Genomic DNA, 12,768 nt, shown 5'->3' on the forward strand with positions numbered 1-12,768 from the left:
GCGGCTCCACTGGACCGGGGTAGGATTGTGAGGGAGTGTTGGGTGAGGGGGGGGAGGGGGTGTGGGAGGGGGCGTTCCAGCCCTGGAGCTTCAACCACCCATCTAGGGATTTTCAACTTTCTCTTGATAAAAGGGGGGGCACCGAGGCTTTCAGCAGAGAAGTGAAGCTGTTATAACTTTAGAAAAAAAATGCAGTTACATTAGAACAATACCGTAATTACAGTGTAATAAGAATCATTATGGGGACTTCCCTGGCGGTCCAGTGGTTAAGAATCTGCCTTCCAATGCAGGGGACGTGGGTTCGATCCCTGGTCGGGGAACTAAGATCCCACATGCCGCGGGGTAACTAAGCCCCTGCACCACAACTAGAGAGAAGCCTGCGTGCCACAACTAAGACCTGACACAGCCAAAAATAAATAAATATTAAAAAAGAATTATGTGTAAAAGTATGCAGGTTTATATAAAATTGCACACAGATACACCCCCAATCCTAAAGGCCCGGTGTTTAGCCCCCATAGTCCTGTGAAGCAGGGGCCTCTCTCCATGTGCAGGTGAGGACACTGTGGCCTGGCAGGCGCGGCAGAGATGGCCTCCCTGAACCTGTGAAAACGTCACGTTCCTTGACAGAGGGACCCTGAGGTGGGGAGGGGGTCCTGGATTGTCTGGACCAGCCTTGTCTATTCACAGGAGCCCTTAAGAGCAGAGAACGTCCTGTCCCTTAAATGGTCAGCTGGAGCCAGAGAAATGCAGCAAGAGAGGAAACCAGAGCGATTTCAGGTGCCAGATGGACAGACATGTGGGTGCAGGGGCGGGAGGCCCACAGCCAGTGGAAATGGGGCCCTCAGTCCTACAACCCCAAGGAGCCTGAGTCTGCCAAGGACCTGGATGAGTCTGAAGAAAGTTGTCCCCTGAGCTCCAGGTAAGAGCCGGCCCAGCCGACACAGAGCCTTCACCCCCATGTGACCAGGAACAGAGGACTCGGTGGAGACCACTCAGACGACTGACCTAAAGAAACAGTGAGGGGCTTCCCTGGTGGCGCAGTGGTTAAGAATCCACCTGCCAATGCAGGGGACACGGGTTCGAGCCCTGGTCTGGGAAGATCCCACATGCCGCGGAGCAGCTAAGCCCATGCGCCACAACTACTGAGGCCGCGCACCACAACTACTGAAGCCTGTGCGCCTAGATCCTGTGCTCTGCAACGAGAAGCCACTGCAATGAGAAGCCTGCACACCGCAATGAAGACCCAACGCAGTCAAAAAAAAACAAAAAAACAAAAAAAAACCAGTGAGATAAAGTTGTGCTGTTTCAGCCGCTAAGTCTGCAGTAACTGTTCTGGCGGTGTAGCCGGGTGTGCACCTGGGCCGCACGGCTGGCATTCAGCAGGCATTTGCTCGCTGGGCTCACTGGGATAATTGCATGACCCCACGCCCCAGCACAGCCCGCCCGGGGCTCCCATGCACACGTCCATTCTGCAAGCGAAGATCAGCTAGCGTCGTGTGGCCAGGGGACGGCCAGGTGAACGCAGCTTCTCAGGCTGCATGAAGGGGTGTCCACCTGCCCGCCCGGGGTTCAGGCTCCCGTGTCCAGGATGGGACACAGAAGGGAGGGAGCAGAATGCCTGGGGGTTCAGGAGGACTGGACAGGAAGGAGGTGACCCGGACACGAGGCACTGGCCTGGGTGGAGGACAGGTTCCTCGTAGATATGAACTGGGTGCCTGTGGTCATCCAGGTGGAGGTGCCCAGTGGGCAGCCGCAGGTAACCACAGTCAAGGGTAGCAGTGTGCTCCGGGAGGCCCAGGCACTGATCTCACCCCACATGTGGCCTGTCCCTCTGGGGCCTCATTTTACCAGGCCAGGACCCAGAGGCCAAGGTGACACGGCCAATACAGGTGAGGCCTGGCCAGGAGCCTGGGCAACCGGCTGCAGGGCCCACGCCCTTTCCAAGTTCAAGCCTGGTCTGGAGGTCAGGAGAGAGGCTGGGTGGAGGCAGACACTCCCCCCCCACTTCTGCCTCCCCTCCTCCCCCCTCCCATCCCTCCCTCCTTCCGCCGTTCCCCTGTGCCAGGCCCCTTCCAGGCCCTGGGGCATCAGCCCTCATAAGTCTGCCCTCCCAGGGGAGTCCGGCACCGACAGACCCTAGTGTGATGAAGCGGCACAAGCGGGGCCCTCAGTGGAGGCAGGCAAACGTGGGGCGGAGCTGGAGGGGCCCTGAATCCCCGCCTGGCCCCCATGGCTTGCATGGAGCAGTGGGGCCCTGCAGAGGGCTTCCGGTCCCTTCAATGGGTCCCAGGGTCAGAGGGGATGGCGGGGTGGGCTGGAGCGTGGGGAGTGCAGAGCGTCACTGCCTGGGCCCTCTGGTGGCCAGGGCACAGCCAGGCGGGGCCTCCCGGGACAGCAGAGGTCTGGGCGGCTGCCGTCAGGTTTGGGGGGCTTGCCTGTTCAGCAGCCCAGTGATGGCCCCCCCCCCACAGGGAACAGTCATTCTCAAACTACGCTTCTAAAGTCTTGGGTGCTCAAAAATACGGACGGATGGACAGAGACAGAAGAGAAGCTGGGGGTACCGGCAGCCCCCACCGGCCCTGCAGCCATGAGAACTGGGAGCCGGGCTGGAGGCCCTGGGGCGGCAGGCTCCGTCCCAGCCTCCCCCAGGGCTGTCCCTGAGCTCCAAGCCCCCAGGTGCTGGGGCCGGGGTCCCTTCCTGCCCAGCAGCCCTGACACGGGGGATGGAGGGTCCCACCAGGCACCGGAGCAGCAGGAGAGCAGGGGTCCTAGCGGCTCCCGCCACGCCCGGCGGCACCAGCAGAGGGCAGTGTGGCTCCAGGGAAGGCCGGGCGGAGGCAGTGGTCTGGTCCCCCCACGTGCTGGCCCTGAGGTCTGGGGGCATGGCCTCGGCCAGGTGGCACCTTCATTGGCCAAGCCAGGCTGCCCCGCCGGAACCCCGAGTTCCTGAGGCCCGTCCAGGCCCCGGGCCACGGCGAGGACCCGTGAGGTTCAGGGGAGCAGGCCTGGCCACACTGACGGGGGTTCAGGCAGGGCAGAAAACAGGTCTCTGGGCTCAGATGGTCAAGCTTTAAGGCAATTTGTAAGCATAACTGTCACCCCCAGAGGGTGGCTTTCATGGAAAAACCCACTCCAGTAAAAACCTTCACCAACATGGGCTGGGGCCAGGGCACCCAGGCACGCATGCACCCCAAGACTCCAGGGCAGGGGTGCAGGCCCCCGTCCTGCTCACTCGAGAGTCTCAGGGTGCTGAGGACCCGGAGAGGAGGCTGTGTGCGGCCGTCCCTGAGCTGGTGGGCGTGAGACCCCCGCAGGGCGTGCACACCAGCCTGGGCCTCCGTCATCACCCGCTCACCAGCGTCTTCACTCCCAGCCGGCCTGGCGGGCAGCCTGTGCCGTGGGCGCCGGCAGTAACTGGTGGAGCGGGGCATGCGGGAAGGTCGTCGGGGAGACCCGCGGGGCTGCCTGGGACCTGGCAGCTCTCGGTTTGGATTTGGGGCTCCTGGGGCTGTAGGAGAGGCCTCAGTGAGCCTGTGTCCTGCACACACATCATGTCACAGCCCTCACGTGCCACGTCACATCTGCACCCTGGTGCGCGGCCCGGGCTGGGGAGGGTCCTTGTCTGGAAGAAGCTGGGGGGATGGGCTCCAGGCAAACGAGGCCGCCCAGTGGCTGGTCCTTCCTGGCCTGGGGAGAGGGGAAGGGAGGCGGGAGGCTGTCCCCCAGTACTGCTGGCTCCTGGGGGCTGCAGGACAACCGCCCCCCTCATCTGCCTCATGGTTCTTCCCATGCGGCCCAGAGATGCCGCCAGCACAGCTGCTCCTTGGCACCTCCCCAATCAGAGTGGGTGAGAGCTGGGAGGGGTGGAGGGGTGCTGGCAGGGGAGGGGGACATGTGGGGCCCCAGGGGGGCTCCAGAAGGAACGTGTCCCCAAGCCCGCCCAGGCAGCGCAGCCCCCGCCCATTCCCCAGCCCGCCCCACTGGGCACCAGCACCATTGTCTCTCAATCAGCATCAAGGGAACTGGTGACAAATTTGGGAGCAAAGAATCCCAAACAGCCGCATAAATCACATTAATGACCGTTCAGATTAGATCAGGCGCTGTAACAGACACGCTGCTGCATCTACGCTCCCCTCCACCCCGTGGGCGGGGGAAGCGCGCTCAGCGGGCACTGCCCACGCGCAGGCTCTCCTGGGCCCGCTGTGCGGCCCTCTCCAGGGATGGGCTGAGGAGGAAGATGCGGGCTGGGTGGGCTCAGGAGCCTGGGCCCTTCCTGCCGGCCTTTCTCCTCCAGACAGAGGACCTGGGCAGGATGGCCGGGGAGAGGCCTGCACAGGCCGGGGCTGGAGGCCCGGGCCTCGCCCAGCCTGCGGCCTCCTTGCTTCTTTGGGGAGAATCGCACGTTTCAGCCACTCTCCTTGGTCCTAATGCGCGGCTCTCTCCTGAAAGCTGGGAGCTTGCGTGCACCTGGCAGGTGCCCCCGAGGCCCCGACCTCCCCCGTGCCCCACTCCCGCTCCTCCCCGCCATGCTCTCCATCCAGGTTGCTGAGCTGGAACCCCGACCTTCCAGACTCGAGTGCACTCTGGCTCCCCCTCTGGCCAGTCCTCTCCCCGGTCCTGCGACCTTTCCATAAGTGCTCTGGCCCTGCTCCTGCCCCAGGCCCTCCGGGCTCTGTCCTGGGGGCGTGGGAGTGAGGCAGACACTTACTGGTGTTGAGGACAAAGAAAATCTTTCCGGCACCCGAGGAGCAGCGCCGCATCTTATGCCCAGACAGCCTGTCATTCGAGAGTGAGAAAAAGTAGAGACTCAGATACACACTCAGCGGCGGTTACTGAAACAACTACTGCAGAGAATTATTCATTAAAATGAAACCCGTTGAGCCAAGAAGTTGATAAAATGTCAGTAAATTTAATGATTGACCGTGAAAACAAAGCCTATTAATTTTTGTGTCCAAAACAAAACAAAACTGAAATGCTACAGAAACATATCAAGACCCTGGCGGTCCAGTGGTTAAGACTCCAAGCTCTCACTGCAGGGGGCGCCAGTTCGATACCTGGTCGGGGAACTAAGATCCGACATGCTTCACGGCATGACCAAAAAATAAATAAATAAAGATTTAAAAAAAAAAAAAAAAAAAAGATGGCAGAGGGGCAGGTATTGGGAGCCTCATCCCAGCCATAGGGGAGCCCCGTGCTGCATTACTGTGAACAACTTAGACTTTATAGCAAGTATCTATACGTTTTAAGGCACTCAAAGAACAAAAATTTAGTTGATAATTTCCAAATAAGCAAAGAGAAAAGAGTAGAGAATTTTTTTTTTAATTTTTAAAGTCTTTACTGAATTTGTTACAATATTGCTTCTGTTTTATGTTTTGGGGTTTTGGCCATGAGGCACGTGGGATCTTAGCTCCCCAACCAGGGATCGAACCCGCACCCCCTGCATTGGATGGCGAAGTCTTAACCACTGGACTGCTAGGAAAGTCCCGAGAAGTTTATCAATACAATGAAAGAGAAGGCAAAACAACAAACGCCATATCCCTAAGGTGGTGGCAGAAAATGCAAATGGGGATTGTAGAAATAAGTCCAAAGACATCAATAATCACAATAAATGGACTACATTTGCTCACTAAAGGAGAGACAGAGGGACTTCCCTGGTGGCGCCGTGGTTAAGAATCCGCCTGCCAATGCAGGGGACACGGGTTCGAGCCCTGGTCCAGGAAGATCCCACATGCCGCGGAGCAACTAAGCCCGTGCGCCACAACTACTGAGCCTGCGCTCTAGAGCCCGCGAGCCACAACCACTGAGCCTGTGTGCTACAACTACTGAAGCCCATGCGCCTAGAGCCTGTGCTCCACAACTACTAAGCCTGCACTCTAGAGCCCGTGAGCCACAACTACTGAGCCCGCGCACCACAACTACTGAAGCCCGCGCACCTAGAGCCTGTGCGCCACAACAAGAGAAGCCACCGCAATGAAGAGTAGCCCCCGCTTGCCGCGACTAGAGAAAGCCCACGTGCAGCAACAAAGAGCCAATGCAGCCAAAGATAAATAAATAAAATAATTAATTATAAATAAATAAATATCAACCCCAGAAGCCGGATAGCAGTACTGATCTCAGAGAACATGTGATTTAACAGGAAAACGCAAATAACAATCCATCAGAATAGATAATAATAAGGTATAACCGGGGCCTGGGCACCTAGCACTGGAATATCAAAGGAAGAGCTGCCTCCTGAGGAAAGAAAAGCCACTGTGTAGGGGCACAGGAGGGCCCCAAATTTCAAAGCTCTGGAACCCCTTGGTCCGTGTTCTCGGGGTAGTAGCAGAGACCAGTGGGGAAACAGTGAGCAGATAACGTGCTCCAATCACCCCCGGTTTAAGAGATTAAGTCAAAGAAGAAAGGACCCAAAGTTTGGAGCCGGGTGAGGACGGGGGTGCCCAGGTGGGCGTTAGGAGAACAGCTAGGTGGAGGCCCGTGAGGGCGGGTCCAGCCAGCCACCAGGAAAGGAGAAGCTAAACAAAAGGGAAATTTAACCAGACGCACAAGCAAGATTGATAAGGGACTGTGCAAATAAATCTGAAACCTGGATGAAGTGCACGGTTTTACAGAAGATCCAGGTCATCAAATGGAAGTAACGAGTTTGAATAAACCAGTAACCAGTGAAGAGCCCAAATTGGTCACCAAAGACAGCCCGGCCCGACGAGGCTGCCGGCCCTGAGGGTCCCAGGGCCCGTCTCCCCCTCCTTCCGAGCCCTAAGTAAGATGGGCCCATTCCCACATCCAAACGCCCCCGCAAGAAGGGTGTTGGGATTCAGAGTTTTTCAGATCTTTGGCACACAGAAAGCAGCCCTTTTCCCCCTTTCCTGTTTGCCCACTTCTGTCCCCTCTACCCTTAAAAGAACCTAATTATAGGAATGAGATCACCAGGCAACTGAAACTAACTCCTGACTTGTGCTCTCCTGAATGCACACCTTGCCTTGTCTATGGCGCTGATTCTTTTCCTAGATGAAAAGAAGTAAGAATGAAGAAGTAAGCAGTTAAAGAATGACCAGCTCTCTACCCCAGCAGCCCCCTTAGCAATCCTGCAGGAGACCACAAGGGCAAGAGAACATGTGAAGAGCCAGCCAGCCTGCTCGCAATGGAGAAGGAGGCAGAGCCAACCTCCTGTCACCCCCGTCACTCTGACTCCACCCCCGTTACCGAACGCCAGTCCGTGTGTCTGACGCACATTGACAATACCAAAGCGTCGGAGTTTGGAGCAGAGCAAGGTTTGCTGCAGGGCCGGTGGGTGGCTCATGCCCTAAAAGGCCTCCAACTCCTCGAAAGTTTTCAGCAAAGCCCTTTTATGGGAAAGGTGAGAGAGGGGCGTGGGTAGTCGTTGCAGACTTCTCGGTGTCAGATCCTTTGTTCTTGAGGTTAGGTCACGGTCAGGTCCTGTAAATCTCCACCAAACAAATGGTACTCCCTGTTCTGACAAGAAAAAGGGAGGTCCCAAGGCTCAACTTTCACCCTCCGAGGTCCAGATCCTGGCTAAGAGAAGGGGGTCCCTGCGGGGGGGTGGTTACCCTGCCCGGGAGCGTCCGTCCAGCACCCAGCCTGGGTCTTCCCGTCACTGCCCAGGCTGAAGAGGCAGATCTCAGCTGGCGGCACCCTCAGGGCCGGCTCCCCAGACCCTGCCCAGCCGTCATCACTGAGGGAGCCAGGCGCCCAGGACCCAGCCGGCCCTCAGGCTCCTCAGGCCGCCCAAACGGGGGTGGGGTGGGGCGGGTGCCAGGTCCCACGGGCTGAGACCCATGCAGACTGCCGCTGCCACTAGGTCGCAGAGGCGGGGATGGCGGAGAGGTTCAGGGCCGCCTCAAGGCCTCCGCCCGGCCAGTGGGCGGCCTTGGCGAGGGCTCTGGAGCCCTGCAGGGCACACCGCCAGCCTGTTCCCAGGCCCTCAGCTCACCCGCCAGCCGCCAGCCCGAGGCCGGAGGGCCTGGAGAGCCCCAGGGAGAAGGCCGCCATCCGCCTCTTACCTCGCTCTCCACTGGAGGACCACCACCCCGCCGACCGCCGGCCTAGCGGGCCCTCGAACCGCCGCTCTAAACAGCCCGCGTCAGCGGTCTCGCGGTAACCGTTGCCTAGTAACCAGGGTTGCGCGGTAAAGGTGCGCAGCAATGGCCGCGTGCTAAGCGCTGCGCATTATCGCACCCCTGCCCCTCTCCACTGGGGTGACACTGGGCCTGCGTGGGGGGCCAGGACGTGGACAACTCTGGGGGCCTCACGGGTGGTCCCAGCATCTGAGGGCGTCTGGGGGGCCTCAGGCACTGGCAGAGGCAGGCCCGGCTCCCGTGGGACAGCCCTGCTGTTGTGGCGTCCACGCTCCTGACCAGCCCTGGGGTGGGCTCTCTGTCCGGGGACACTGGTCCGGGCCCCCCGGAGATGCGCTGTCGTCGCCCGTGGGGCCTGGGCCGCCCCCTCCTCCTCGCCATGCCCTCCCTGGGCTCCGCCCCCTCACAGCACCGGGTCCGGCGGGCAGCTGCCCACCTTGGCTCCCACGGGGAGCTCAGGCCTCCGTCCTCGGTCGGAGCCCTGAGGGGGCAGCAGCCTCACGTCACAGAACAGGGGGGCGGGGCGCGGGGGTGGGCGCAGAGGGCGCGTGGGCCTTGAGGTGTCGCGGTGTCAGCCCTGACATTTCTGTGGCCGTTTCAAGCCCGCCCGTCCCCCGGGGTCTCTCCTCAGCGGGCCCTCTGCGCATCCCACGTGGACGCTGAGCTCTGGTGAATAAATGCAGGCGGACGGCAGCAGAGGCCCTGAACGCCCCGCAGGTTTATGTCCGGACGGAGGGACGTGGCAGGTGCGGACCCTCCACCGCGGGCCTTCCCCCTGCCCCCGAGGGAGCGGGGTCCGAGGAGCAGACCCTGCCAGGCGCCCTTATCTTCCCGCTGCCTCTCAACAAATCCACTCCCGCTGTGCCCAGGAGCCCCTCCAAGCGAGATCCAAGCACTACGGGTTTGACAGAGCCCAGGGTGCCCGCCCTCGGCTTTGGTTTGGGAGTTGAGCGCAGGGCAACACGGAGCCGCCAGGCTGAGGCATTTCCAGCCAAGGGAACTTTCCCAAAGCCTCGGGACCTTCAGTCATGCTGACTTAGCAGGGGGGGCTGTGCCTGTCTCCAGGGCCAGACCAGGGCCCCGGCCAGGCTGGGTTGGACCGACCGTGAGTTGCAGCGGAGGATGAACCTGGCCCGAGGGCGGCGACGCGATGGGGCGGGCAGGGGCCAGGCCACGTTCTGCGTCCTGAGGGACATGGTCTAAGAGCCTGTCAGCGTCCCAGCCTGGTCTTGTTCTTGGTCCAAGATGACTATTATTTATTTTTCGGAAAGTATTTTGTACAGACGATAGCAGAAAGCAGATGATGACGTGAACGTTTTCAGGAATCAAATTTTCAGTATTAAGACAGACACAGAGTCAAACCAGTGGGGTGAAGTAAAGCTCTGGGGACGTGGGAGCTGATTCTTCCCAGGAGCTCGTGGTCCCCAGGTCCCAGGACACGAGGACAGCAGGAGCCAGAGTGTCCAGTGCTGCCCTGAGAGTACTGGGCTGCGGGCCAGTGCCGAGGCCGGAAGGCTGGCCTGCTGCACAGGCGGGTGACCAGTGCGTGTCCAGGGCTCGGGCAGGAGGGCGCTGGGGTGGACGTTCCTCCGAGCAAACGCCGTGCCCGGGGCCGGCCTCGCGGAGTCACAGGCCACGTGCACAGGGTAGGGGAGCAGCCCTGGTCCCCACGCGCTGCCCACCAGGCCCTCGGCTCTGTCCCGGCTCCTGCCCATCCTCCCCACGACACCTGGGCCTCCAAGGGCACCTCTGCCCTTGGCCAGGGAGGGCAGGGAACCTGGGGCCGGGCAGCAGGGGCAGGTGGGGGGTCTGGGAAGGAGAGGGAGACATCCAAAGACCAAAGGGAGCAGGGGGTGTCGTGGAGGGAGCAGCACAGGGGAGGGGATGGGGGTCAAGGAGAGCAGCTGCGGGGCCTTTCGTGGTCGGCCTCTGGCTACTGAGCACTTTGGACTCTGTATGAGGTCCGTGGGACCTGGGCTGCGGCCTCGACAAGGAACACTGGCCCCAGAGCCCAATACTGGCCCCCTGGCCCGTCCCAGAGTGTGCCAACCCCTGGTCCAGGAGGTCCCCTCTGGGGGGCCGAGGGTCAGGCATTCTGCCCCCCACCCTCTGGTCACATGAGCTGCGTCCCTGGCCCTGAAGGCCTAAAGAGCCTCTGCCAGGGCCACGGGTGCCGGACACCCCAGCAAGGCGCTCGTGTGGTGGGAAACGCCTTCCCCTGGACGCCCAGGACCATCGTCCGAGTCCACCAGAGACCCCCGCCCTGCGCACCATGCACATGGCGTGCAGACAGGGCCCTCCCGGTGCCGTGGGCGGGGACCGCGCAGGCCCTGGGAAGGAGTGCAGGACAGGCATCTGCTTCTCTGTGGAGCCTTTATTGAGTTTCCAGGGAGACCTGCTTCCCCCGTGACACCTCCAGACCCGCAGGGACCTGGGGGGCGGGGACTGCAGAGCACACGGAGCTGTGCGGTGTGCCGTGGCCACGAGGCCGGGGCAGAGGGCACGAGGCGGTTTCCTTCCGGTCAGGTGTGGCCAGGCGGGAAGCCAGTGAGCTGGCGCCCGGTCTCGGGGGCACCCCAGTCGCGCGGGTAGAGCTGCCTGACAAGGTCTTGCTTGTTGACCTTCCCCATCTGGTTCCGCGGGATCTCCTCCACCAGCAGGAGCTCCGAGGGCACCGCGTACGGGGCCAGGAAACCGCTGCAGAGACAGGCCAGGCCTGAGTGCAGGAGCCGCGGGCGCGGGTGGCACCTCCGCAGCAGGTCGGGGCCTGGTCCTGGGCATGGAGACGCCCCTCTGCCCACTGGGGGAGAGGGTGAGCCTCACCCAGGGCCAGGCCGCCCGAGACCCCGCCCCGGAGCCCCTGAGCTGGAAAGAACTGGTCCTACCTCGCGGTCCATTCACTGCAGCCCTGGCCGGACGGCTGGGGGAGGTGGGTGGGCACCTCACAGACCCCTGGGTGCCATGACCACACACGCCGGCTGGAGCCACCCCTCCCACCCCAGAGCCTGGTGCCCAAGCAGTGGGAGTGGCCGTCTGGGTCCAGCAGCTGGCCTGCAGCCCGCACCCCCAGGAGGAGCACCGTTCGACAGTGCTCCCTCCTGTGAACGGCCACGTGGTGGGCCCAGCCCCAGGCAGCTCTGGACACCGCGCCTAGGCGCCTCCTGAGCAGAGCTGCCTGCTCCCGGCTCGCGGGCCGCACGCGGGGCCCCTCAGTAGGGAACCAGCAGGTGCACGGGATGCTGCCCGGGGCGGTGGGGAGAGGGGCCACCCACCGTGGCCTCCTGGCCCACAAAGGCTCCACGCTCTGTGGCTGCTGCCAGTGACGCAGACGGCGGGGCATCGGGCAGTGGGGCTCCGGACAGAGGCACCGCGAAGTCTGCTCGGGGCCCGCAGGAGTAGGGACAGCCTTGGGCACTCAGGACGTGTGCAGCAAGGGGCCAGCGAGGCTGGGCAGAGAAACCCCACCCCTTGGCCTCAGTAGCTGGTGCCTACGTCCATCTGCCCACAGATGGCGAGAAACGCTGTTACCTCGGGGCAGCTCTGGCGCAAATCGCCTGCTCCGGGCCAAAGGTCACGTGGAGGCTCCACCAGGGACACCCGCTCCCCGCCCCCCGCTGCACAGCACCACCTCCCAGGCGGCACCCACCTTCTCTCCACCCACCAGCGTGGAGCGGGTCAAGGGGCAGCTGTAAGGATGCAGGGCCCTGCGTGAAGAGTAGGTGAGGCGGGAGTGGAGCACGAAGGAAAAGGAAACCCCGTCTGTCTAGAATCCCAAACCCGGAGAAGGTCTCTTTCAAGGATGAAGATGAAATTAAAGGCTTCAGACACAGGAGCTAGGGGTCCCCAGCAGCTGACCCACTCCCCACACTTGAGGGTCTGTGGTGGGAGGGGCCGCCCTGGGGGGAGAGTGCCAGACACAGGATACGTGTCATCTTCCTTATTAGTGAATCCTCCTTAAGAGATAACCGTTTGAACAAAAAGTGTTCAAGAACGTAGCGTGGGGCTTGTAACGAACACAAAAGTAAAAGGTAGGACGACAGCGCACAGGCGGGGTGGGGTCACAGCAAAGGCAGGACACACAGCTGGACGCCTAACTCACGGCCACCACGAAGCAGCAGAAGCTGCAGACGCGGAGGGACGCGCTCTAAAGCCTGCAGACCCGCGGATTCTGAGAACAAACCCTGTTCTCCTGCGAGGGGCGTCGGCTTAGCAACTGGTCTCACAGGAAACTGTCAGAGCAGCTCCCAGGCAAACTGAGGCCCTGGGCAGGAACACAGCAGGGCTGAGTGGTTTGTTACAAAGCCAGCTTCCCCATGGGAAAAGCCCTGGGGACAGCGGTGGCCTCAGCTCCACCGCTCAGCCCCGTGGGGAAGGGAGGTGGTCCGGGGGGCCAGCAGCGTCTCCCCTCCACGGTCTGATTGGACGGCAGCGCCTGCTCCATCCGGACACCGGATTTCTGAATTCTCCCCGGGGAGTAAGCCCCACGTGGGCCACTGCAACTGGAGAGTTTGGTGGGCGGGCCACGTCCCAGACCAGGAACGTGGTGCTGCCACCGAGCCCAGAGGCCACGCCGGCCCCTCCAAGTGTCACGGTGCCTGAGCTGGGGCGGGGGTGCCAGCCTCCCGCAACTCCGCTAGGAGTACAGCGCAGGGTCTGCGGGAGGGCGTAGGACAGA

The 12,768-nt window shown here is 61.6% G+C and overlaps 1 protein-coding gene across 3 annotated transcripts in view; it reads right to left on the reverse strand.

Annotated features, from left to right (window-relative positions):
* Nucleotides 1-10,449: 10,449 nt before the first annotated feature.
* Nucleotides 10,450-12,768, reverse strand: part of ACSF3 (acyl-CoA synthetase family member 3) — a 57,910-nt gene continuing 55,591 nt past the window's right edge. For all 3 annotated transcript variants that reach the window (XM_082367117.1, XM_082367118.1, XM_082367121.1), the window contains one exon: nt 10,450-10,790. In XM_082367117.1, coding sequence (XP_082223243.1) covers nt 10,616-10,790 — 175 coding nt within the window. In that variant the 3' untranslated portion in view covers nt 10,450-10,615. The remainder of the gene's footprint in view (nt 10,791-12,768) is intronic.

Source organism: Balaenoptera borealis, assembly GCF_965194805.1.
Source record: "Balaenoptera borealis genome assembly, chromosome: 19".
Taxonomy (NCBI): Eukaryota; Metazoa; Chordata; class Mammalia; order Artiodactyla; family Balaenopteridae; genus Balaenoptera; species Balaenoptera borealis.